The 10,979-nt window shown below is 43.1% G+C and overlaps 1 protein-coding gene across 3 annotated transcripts in view; it reads left to right on the top strand.

The window, feature by feature from the left end:
* Positions 1-131: 131 nt before the first annotated feature.
* Positions 132-10,979, top strand: part of LOC149320504 (major histocompatibility complex class I-related protein 1-like) — a 22,413-nt gene continuing 11,565 nt past the window's right edge. For all 3 annotated transcript variants that reach the window (XM_089502380.1, XM_089502387.1, XM_089502375.1), the window contains exons 1-4: positions 132-517; positions 8,135-8,422; positions 8,758-8,838; positions 10,872-10,910. In XM_089502380.1, coding sequence (XP_089358506.1) covers positions 262-517; positions 8,135-8,422; positions 8,758-8,838; positions 10,872-10,910 — 664 coding nt within the window. In that variant the 5' untranslated portion in view covers positions 132-261. The remainder of the gene's footprint in view (positions 518-8,134; positions 8,423-8,757; positions 8,839-10,871; positions 10,911-10,979) is intronic.

The following is a 10,979-nucleotide window of genomic DNA, read 5'->3' as shown; positions in this document are numbered from 1 at the left end:
ATTCAGTTGTAAACGTTAGTGATTAATAAGAGAAAACATCCCATTGCTTTCATTCTTGAGTAACAATGGACGCTTGTATAATGGCCTCTGTCTGCCTCTTCCTTCAGTCTGAGGTAAAATGGGGGGGGGGGGAGTCCTGCCTAACCCTGTTTGTGGGGCTTGGTGTGTGGCAGGGAGGGACTTACCCTCAACGCTGCTTAGGGTTCCCCCAACCCCCTCACCTTGTCTGGGTCTCTTCCAGGGTTTCACACCTGGCAGTGGATGTTTGGCTGTGAGCTGAGGAAAGATGGGAGTAAGGGCGGGTATCAGCAGTTTGGCTATGATGGGAAGGACTACATCAGCTTTGACAAGGATACGCTTACCTGGACGGCAGCTGATCTTCCAGCCCAGAACACCAAGAGGAAGTGGGATGCTGAACCTGCCATTGCCCAGAGCCACAAGGCCTACCTGGAGGAGATCTGCATTGAGTGGCTGAAGAAATACCTGGAGTATGGGAAGGAAGTGCTGCTGAGGACAGGTGAGTGGTGCGCATGGGTGAAAGAAGGAGGGCTCCTGCCAGGGAGGGTTGACCATGGTGTCTCCCTCCCCAAATTGGCATTTTTCCTCAACCAGAAATATATAATGCATCATCCAGTTTCCAGGAAAAGGTCTGGGACCTGAGTGTGTTATAGTGGTTGGACTATGATTCTGGAGCCAGCATTCAAATGTTCAGTGGGGCTCTGGACACTGTCCTCCTTCCCTGCCCCCTCCTTAGCTCTCATCCTTCATGGGGTGAAGAAGCAATCGGGATGATGGGATACGTCACTGGGGGTTTCTGGGGCCAGGATTGGGATGCAGGAGAAGGCAGAGGATGATGGGATAGGTCGCTGGGGGTCCCTGGGGCCAGGATCGGGATGCAGGAGAAGGCAGGGGATGATGGGATAGCTTGCTGGGGGTCACTGGGGCCAGAATTGGGATGCAGGAGAAGGCAGGGAGTGATGGGATAGGTTGCTGGGGGTCACTGGGGCCAGGATCAGGATGCAGGAGAAGGCAGGGGATGATGTGAATGATGAGATGGATTGCAGAGTGGTAGAGGGGGCAAGATGGGGTGAAGGAGGAGGAGGGGATGACGGAGTAGGATGTAGGGGGCCAAGGGGGGGTGACATCGGGAGTGGTTTTCCACATCAGACCATTTCACAGTGCAATCGAAGTGAGCCTGGAAGAGAATTCTGTGAAGTCACTTTTTTTCCGGTTTTACCAAAATGAAGGGTCACTTTGGAATCACTGTGGAAGCACCTCACAAGGAACTCCCATAGAAAGGAATGGCGTCTGATAACACATTCACGTTACGATGTGAATGCACATTGTTGGAAGTGCAGTCACATCAGAACTGAGCCGGAAAATCTCCAAAAAGCTCCGTATGATATACTTCTCAGAAAAACAAGTCCATTTTCCCCCAAGCATTGGATTCAGGTTTTCGTAAAAGGGATGGCAGTGGTTCTAAATGAAGAGAAAATTTCTCTGGTTCATGTACAAAAGGAGCATAGTGGTGTAAGAGAGTTTATACCTTTGTCGTTTTTCAGGTGGGGAAGCATATTGTTCCTTTCTGCTTGCCTCTTGAATGGTGCAGTCTATGGATACATTTCCCCCTTCCTCCCAATGAAACAGGCTGCATCCAGACTACAGGAATAGTCCAGCTTGACACCATTTCTAACTCAGTGCTGTGGAATGCTGGGAATCATAGAATCATAGAATAATAGAGTTGGAAGAGACCGCAAGGGCCGTCCAGTCCAACTCCCTGAATTGTAGTGCTGTGAGACATTTAGCCTTCTCCATTAGAAAGCTGTGGTGCCAAAACAAACTACAATTCCTAGAATTCCATAGGCTGGAGCCTTGGGAGTTAAAGTGGTGTCAAACTGAATTATTTCTGCAGTGTGGATTCAGCTTTAGTCCCCAAAAGTCTGTCAAATGTTTTAGTAGTCTGAAGCATTGCAGAGTATAGGTGGGAGTGGATTGGTGTGTGAAGTCTCCCCCCACCCCAGCTATTATTATTATTATTTGTTTGTTTCATTTATATCTTTGACCTTTTCCCAGCAACAGGACTCAAAGCAACTTTCAGTTTATTAAAAATAGCGCAGATTAAAAGCTATACAAAAAATTAATAAAAAGCATAAATATAAAGGTTATTTTTTAAAAATATTAAACCAATTTATAAAGTTATAAAACCAGTAATATTAATTTTTTTAAAATCCGTACAAACCCAACAAAATGTTACAGTACACCATTAAATGTCCAACCCAATCTATTTTTAAAAGCCTAAAGGAATAGAAACGTTTGGGAGTTCCCAAGTCTGGGAGCAGCCCCTGAGAAGCCTGCTTTTGCTTATTCCCTCCAAATGGCCCAGAAAAGTCAATGGGACAGAGAGAAGAGCCTCTCTTGAAGGTCTTACAGTTCGAATGGACTGATATTGAATGAAAGCCCTGGCCCTGCCTCTGGAAAGTTGCACCTGCCCTGTAGAGTTTGCTTCTCCACTGAGAGGGGGTGTTCCCACTTGGCAGATAAAACGGATTATATTGGAGCGATTCTGATTCGGATTATGTTCCGGGAATAATTCAAATTTTTTCCATCGTTTCCATTACCAAAAGGGGCAAATTACCTCGATTCATTTAGACCCTGTTTTCATTCCCATTTATTTTAAATCTCTTTATTTTAAAGCGGATTAACTTGCTCCCCATTCCCATTTGTGTCCACAAGCTGTCAATCAAGTGTGTAGGCTTCAGACGTCACAAGTCTAGGGTTTTTTTTATTTTTAGGGCAGCCAATGAAAATTGGCTGCATCCAAGGCTCTTCTGTTGTGTCTCCCCAGACTAGAAGGAGGCTTGGCAAATCAGATCAAGGAGGAGAAGGCAGCAGGCTTCATTAACGGGGAGAGAATCTTTGGGGAAGAGACAAGATAAGGCTCGATCCCCCCTCAGATCCCTGGGCGTCCAGGCTCTCCTTTCCCCAGAATCGCTTTTCCTCCCCCATTGCTCCTTGGGCTGTCTGGGGAGCGATCAAGCAGGGATGTCCTACAAAGCCCATCCCATAGTTCCTCTGGAAGGAGCCTCCTTTCCCCAAAATCGCTTTACCTCCCCCACTGCTCCCTGGGCTGTCTGGGGGGCGATCAAGCAGGGATGTCCTGCAAAGCCCATCTGCTGCCTAGGCACTCAGGCAGAGGTGAAAAAAGAAAAAAGAAGAGTTAAAAATTGTGTTCAATGGCTCTCCTCACACATCAGTCTATGAATGAGGAGCAGAGGGGAGGTAAAGGCTATGCGAATGCAAGAAAATGGCGCTGGCGATGCAGAAAGAGAACAAAGAGGGTGACACCCCCAGGCCAGCCCCTTGAATGCTGCTCCTCCCATCTCCAGGTTCCTGCATCAGACACCCTTGTCGTTCCCATTCAGATACAGCAAATTGTACCCTGCTTTCAAAAATAACCCGCGTTATAACCTACCATTTTTTAAAACTGGTTTATAGGCGTCTAATTCGAATTATACGATATAATTCGATTTTGAATTGAATCGCAGTGGAAACGATTCCGGGGCACTGAGGAACTAATTCGGGCATCAATGGGAACGACACCTCTTAATTCGCTTCATGATCCACTTTATAGGCATCTCCCATTTTTAGTAAGCAAAGGTAACTTATTTTACCCCTAAATAACCACACAATTGGGGGCACAATCACCCTCCATCTATATAGGGATCACAGTTTCTTTCTGCTGATTTTAAAATACTTTCCAGGCAAGATTGATTGCTTGATCGATTTAGAGCATTTATACCCTGCCCTTCAGCCATAAAGTCTCTCTGAGAGGCCTGAAAATCCTTCATTTGACAGTTCCATGCCCTCAGGCATATAATTAGTTGTTAAGAACTGTTCCACAGTGGAACACATTCCCTCAGACTCTCAAAGGCTGGTGGAATTACCACCTTTGGAGGTTTTTATACAGAGGCAGGATGGCCATCTGTCAGGGGTGCTTTGATTGAGAGTTCCTGCCTGGCAGAATGGGGTTGGACTGGATGGCCTTTGGGGTCTCTTCCAACTCTATGCATCTGTGAAGCCCTTATTTTGCTCTGGAGTGGGCTAATTCAGATAGGGCCTCAACCAGAACAGCCAGGCACCAAAGGAGAGAGTGTGTCTTCCATCCATCCCTTTGTTTATATCCCACTTTTTGCCATCTGGGGACAAGGCTGAAAATTATAATAAAAATACATACGATTAAAAAGATACAAAATTGAGGATTAAACAAGAACAACAAAATTAAAACAGTAAAATTTTTCTTTACAAGATTAAAAAGACTGCAATACTATAAAAAGCCCTTCACTTCTTAAAAATCTAAAAACTTGCTGGAAAGAAAGGCCTTAACCATCCACCAAAAAGACAACAAAAGAGGAGCCATCCAAGCTTCCCTGAGGAGGGAATTCCAAACTGTCATGGGACTGTTTTAAGAGTATTTTATCTTTTTAATGGTGTTTTATTCTTTTGAGGGTAAATTGTTTTAATACTGTAAATAGTTTAATTCTGTTTTAATGTTTAAAGGATGATTTTGGGGTTTTGTCCAAAAACCATGCCAAAAGACTCCAAATCCCAAACATTCAATTCCTCACTTTGAAAATGCACCCTTTGAGAAATTACATGTTAGCCAAAATAATGACAGGAAGTGACATTGCACTGCTTCTGGTAATGATTTTGGGTGATCTATGGCTGATTTTGGCTGCTTGTGGTGGAGCCGGAGGCCAAATTTGACTGTGTTCGCTGTGTGTCTGGTCCCTCAGATCTAATACCATCACCATCTGTGTTTAAAAGGCAAATCTTCTTTGGGTAGAGGTTCACTTCTTGAATATGCTAAAGTGATGAACTTAAGGAAAGATTCAAGATAGAATTTAAACTGGAAAATTTTGAAAATTACACACAGGAATTTGATGACATTCTATTGAGAACAAAAGGAAAGAAAATGGCAAGACTACACAAGGTCTTAGTAGAGAGAAACCAAGAATCCGACTTCATCACAGAAAATATGATTAAACGGGCAACTGACATGGGGAGAATCATTGACCTGAATAGCTGGGAATATGCAAGAAATGTAACGGAAAAAATTACGAAATGCCAAGATATAAAAGAAAATTATTGGAAATTAGAACAGAGATGGTATTTAACGCCACTAAAAATCTCAAAAATATTTAATATCAATTCCAACAAATGTTGGAAATGTAATCACAATTTTGGTTCATGGATACATGTATAGTGGAAATGCCCGAAACTAAAAGCTTACTGGGGGAAAAAATCCATAATACAATACAGGAAATATTTGAAATGAAATTTGAGCTTATCCCAGAGATGTATCTATTGAATATGGTAAATAAGATAGATCCCCAAATCAATTAAAAATACTGTTAAATTATTTTATATATGGTAACTGCAGCCAGAATATTAATTGCTTAGAAATGGAAAAATCAAGACATACTTTCAGTAGATGAATGGCTTTTAAGGTTATCTGATATGGAAGAAATGGATAAACTTACCACCTGGTTAAAAAGATGAGAAGATAACGGAAGAGGAATGGACTCCAGTAACAAATTATTGCAAAAAAAGATGACAAGAAGGCAAAAGAGCAGGAAGACGTAATCAAAAATCAAAATAATAAACATTAAGAGATAGTAAACAAGAAACTGCAATGCAAATGCAACAATATGTCCTTTTGTATTCATAAAATGGAGAATATTTGCTTAATGGTAATAGTATTACACAAAACTATATGGAATATAACAAAAGTAGCAAGAGTATTTACTGTTAATAGACTAAGGGAAGTGTAACTTTGAACTATGACAATGTGACAAGACAAGTAATAGAACATAAGATGTATATATGGTGGCGCAGTGGTTAAATGCCTGTACTGCAGCCATTCACTCAAAACCACAAGGTTGCGAGTTCAAGACCAGCAAAAGGGCCCAAGCTCAACTCAGGGGTGGTTCCCACTTGCGATTTACAACGCTTTAAAATACACCGGTATCAGTTAAATCAATTCAAAATAACCCTGGTCTTATCCTGCGTTCCGAATCGCTTTTTTTTCTTCGTTCTCATTTACCAATTGATTCGCTTTAAGTGATCCGCTTTCGTTCCTATTCAAATAAAACGGTGTATATATAAATCGGTTTTAGCCTTATTTCGTTCCCACTCACCATTTTGGGGCTGTCAATCAAAGCAACGTCATCATTACGTCACTTTTAAATTTTGCGGTTTGTTATAGAAGAACCAATGAGGAGGCGCTTAAAGTGCCTATGAGTCCTGCAATTATTCGTGGGGAAGGATGGTTGAGGGAGAGAAAACTGCCCAAAGCACTTTTGCTGCCTTGGAGGAAAGACCCCAGGCTGGGGGAGGCTTCTGGCAAAGCGAATTTTGGGAGCCCAAGCTGTTTCCAGAGAAACTATGGGGATAGGTTTTGCAGGACAGCATCCCCTCTTCATGTCTCCCAAGACAGCCAGGGAGAATCCCTTCAGAGAGCACAGAGATCAATGGGAGAGGCTTCTGGCAAAGCAAATTTGGGGAGCCCAAGCTGTTTCCAGAGAAACTATGGGGATGGGTTTTGCAGGACAGCATCCCCTCTTCATGTCTCCCAAGACAGCCAGGGAGAATCCCTTCAGAGAGCACAGAGATCAATGGGGGAGGCTGCTGGCAAAGCAAATTTGGGGAGCCCAAGCTGTTTCCAGAGAAACTATGGGGATGGGTTTTGCAGGACAGCATCCCCTCTTCATGTCTCCCAAGACAGCCAGGGAGAATCCCTTCAGAGAGCACAGAGATCAATGAAGGAGGCTGCTGGCAAAGCAAATTTGGGGAGCCCAAGCTGTTTCCAGAGAAACTATGGGGATAGGTTTTGCAGGACAGCATCCCCTCTTCATGTCTCCCAAGACAGCCAGGGAGAATCCCTTCAGAGAGCCCAGAGATCAATGGGGGAGGCTGCTGGAAAAGCAGGGAGGGAGCACTCTTACCAAAGATTCTCTTTCCAAGGTTGGAGGAGAAGGCAGATTCTGTTTGAGAAAGAGAGATGGAAAGGCACTATCCCCCCCCCCCCCATTTGATCAGAGCCCTTCCCTGCCTTGGCGAGATCAGATGCCTCCTCGTGAGGAGGCTTCCCTTCCCTGCCTGGGCGAGATCAGAGCCCAAGCGGGCAGGGAATGCCTCTTCGAGAGGAGCCTTCCCTTCCTGCCTCTCCTCCGTTAGAAATGGGCTCTCCCCACACAGAGGGGAGGTTGCAATCCACCGGGGGAAGCCTTGTAGTCCTTTGGCAGATGCAGGCGCTTGAGCAGCCGGGACTTCAGGCGCTTAAAGCACTGAAGAGATTAAGCGCCTGTAAACCATTAAAATAAAAAATAAAAAAAATCCTTATCTCTTATTGAAAGACCACAGCGGACAAAGGGGTGAGGGAAGCAAAAATGGCGACAGCCAGACGGATGGGGACAGAAAGGGCGACTCCCCCCCAAGCCAGCCCATCGCGCTCCACTCCTCCCATCCAGCTAACCCGATTTCAAAGGCTGTCGTTCCTATTTAAATGCTCCGATTCCTATCCCGATTCAAGGAAAAAATGTAGGTTCGACCCTTCTATTTTTTTAACCCACGTTAAATGACGAAAACACGAATCAAATTTATAAACTGCTTTACGATTCGATTTTTAGTGGGGACGATTGCGGGTTGTTCTAGAACTGTTCTAGAGTTAATCCGGTTTCTAATAGGAACGCCTCACCTTGGATTTGATTTGGGAACCGGCGTATCAGCCAATGAGAACATCCCCTCAGGCTTGCATCCTTCCGAGGTCGCTAAAATGAGTACCCAGACTGTTGGGGGCAAATTAGCTTACTTGCTGTTCACCGCTATGATCTTTGGAATAGCGGTATATAAATAAAACAAATTATTATTATTATTATTATTATTATTATTATTATTATTATATAATCTTTGTTTTTTATCTGTTGTAAATAAAATAAAATAAAAATAAAGTGATGAGTATCCTATTTCAGGATAAAGGGCAGTAGTGGACTAACCCAGGCAGCCCCTTCCTCCTGCTGTTGCTTCTGAAGGTTCTGAGAGATGTCTTGATGCTCACTTGACTCTTTTCTTTCAGAGGCCCCTGTGGGGAAGGTCACACGCCAGGCAATTGGAGGTGGCCAGGAAGCACTGATCTACCAGGTCCATGGCTTCTACCCCAAAGATATTGAAGCCACCTGGAGGAAGGGAGAGGAGAACTTGGATCATGAGACCTTCCGTAGGGATATCGCTCCCAACTCTGATGGGACATACTATACCTGGCTCAGCACTGAGATTGACTCCAAGGAGAGGGACCTCTATCGGTGCCACGTGGATCATGCCAGCCTGCGAAAACCTCTGGTCTTGGCTTTTGAAGAGACTGGTGGTAAGGGACTGGAGGGGCATAAGGAATAGGTCCAAAAATAATAGGGCCCTTATTTGACAGAAGTGAGCCAAAAATTAGTTTTATTGCTGCCTTTGGATTGCATGAACACAGACTAAAATAATACACACAATCCTGGGCTCTCTGTGCCTTTTTAAATGAAATGGTTTTTATGAAGCATGTAATTCTGTTTACTGGTAAGCCTTTGTGGGGAGAGAGTCCTTTCAAGAGAAGGTCATGGGCCTTGTTGAGAGATTCAGTCAGTCATGTCTCTGCTGAAGGGATTTCAGGGTTTCTGATGAGCTTGTCTGAACAGCCATGTGTTTCTTCCCTTTTAGTCAATGTGGGGCTTATTGTGGGAGCCATCGTGGGAGTCATGGTAGCTGTGTTGCTGGCAGTTGGGCTCACCTTCTTTATTAGTAAGTGCATGTGAATCTGTTTTCTGGGTCATGTGTCTGGTTTTGTGGTATGTTCTTCTCGAGACTGCTGTTGGCAAAGACCACCTTTCCTCCATAAAACTCCCAGGTCGTTTCCCCATATAGGACATATTAAACATAAACTTGAAAGTACCTGAAAGCTATTTAGGTTGTTTCCAAACTGTTTGGTTTGGAAGGTTATTTAGGTTGCTTCCCTGTCCCCTTGGGATGCCATCTTTAATTTATCCACATTGCACCCCTATTAGTACTAAATCCATTATCCCCTCCCACCTGATATGTTGTTGAAGCTGGTTTGTCTGAGATTAAATAATCTTTTGATGATTAAAAGATGAAGCCTGGGTCCTGAAATCCAAATTTCCCAGGACTGGAAGGCAGCTGAATGTCATTTTATCAACTGTCTATATTTTCACCTGGGCCATAGACATAGTTATGTAGAAGTCCCAGTGGGTCTTTATATTGATATATAAAGGGATCTTGTTGCACCTTAAGATTTAAGTCTACAAAAGCGTATGCTACCAACTTCTTTCTTTCAGTTTCAAAGGTGCTACAAGTTCCTTTGCATACTGATTCAGACTAAATTTCTGTACAGAGGTGTTTCTGTATGTAAGGAACATTTCTTTCTGTTGTGGAGATTCCTGGCTGTGGGGCCAGGGTTGAGCCTGACTCCTCTGCTCTCTCTAGGCAAAACTCCATTGAAGATCCCAAATCCAAGGTTGGGAATCCCGTGGACTCCCATATATTGTTAAATGGCTAGTTCTAAATTTCATCCCCAGAGACTGCAGAGAGTTCTAGTCTAACAACAGAAGTGTCTAGACTGGGATGCAGGATTCCTATCCCTAATTGTAGGAAATGGGTTCATCTTTATTGTCCTATATTTGGGGATCCAATTTTGTCTGAAACGTCTCTGGATGGCCATCTGTCAGGATGCTTTGATTGAGAGTTCCTGCATGGCAGGGGGTTGGACTAAAAGACCCTTGTGGTTTCTTCCCATTCTATTATTCAATGATTCAATGATTCTATGATTGATGTTTTCAGTTTCTCCCCATAGGTTGTAGCACCAGTAGACATTGGGGAGGGGCATGTCTTCCCAAGCGTTATCCTAATATATCAGTTTTCTGAAAGAAAATATATACATTTTATTTCATAAAAAGGCTGTAATTACAGAACATAGACGATAGGCTGCTTTAGATTGACTAGGAAGGACTCTGAAAAACTGAGGAATGCTTTGTCCAGGGCCTTTTCTCTGATGGCTTCCCATCTTTGCAGTGTCTTCCCTTAGGGAGTGTGTATGGCCTCCTCCATGCTGACTTTGTAAAGTTACTTGTTCTACATTGCACTTGATAATAATTTTGGTATTTTAAAGTTAAGGTTTTGGTTGCCTTTATTATTTTAATTGTTATATTTTCTTTTTCATTTTAATTGTGTGTTTTTGGTTTTATGGTCTGATCATCTGTTTTGTGTTTTTAATTATGTTATAATCTGCTTTGCAATGGTTTCTATCCTGACAGACTAGTGTGGGCCCTCTACATTTGCTGCAAATTAAAAAACACTACTTTTTTAACCTGAGAGAAAATCTCCTTAGCAATATCTTGGTCCACAAGCGCAATTCTGTGGTCCACATCTGCCAGAAGTTAACCATAGAATTTTGCTGGAAGACCTACAAATGCCTAGAGAAGTGTTTTTCTTGGAATCTCTAGGTTTTCCATTGTGACTCTATGGTCAACTTCCAGCAGAGTCGTCCTGGAGGACATAGAGATTATTTGAGAGAACATATTAATCAAATCTATGAATAATCAAATCTGCAAAAGTTAAGGCTGCCAATGTGGAGGGTCCACGATATAAATATTTGAAATACAATATTACAGTAAATGGGGCCATAAGCCTCCTTGGACACAGTGGATTATGTTCTGAGTAAATATGCCTAAGATTGGGAAGGGCTGTGAAACTGCATGATCTCTTTGAGGTGGTGGTGGTGGTGGGAAACCACCTCTGATTACTGTTTTCTGTCTCTATAGAGAAATGTCGAAAGAAGCGAGACTATGAAAAAGCATCAAGTAAGTGACTACTCCTTTTCTAAAATCAGGTTTTTAACCAAGTTGAAACATTTTGTAAAAAAAAAGATA

Source organism: Sceloporus occidentalis, unplaced genomic scaffold (genome assembly GCF_023333645.1).
Source record: "Sceloporus occidentalis isolate IW3139 unplaced genomic scaffold, rSceOcc1.0.p SCAF_1, whole genome shotgun sequence".
Classification (NCBI taxonomy): domain Eukaryota; kingdom Metazoa; phylum Chordata; class Lepidosauria; order Squamata; family Phrynosomatidae; genus Sceloporus; species Sceloporus occidentalis.
Note: the sequence above shows the minus strand (reverse complement) of the source record. Positions and strands in the feature narration are given on the sequence as shown.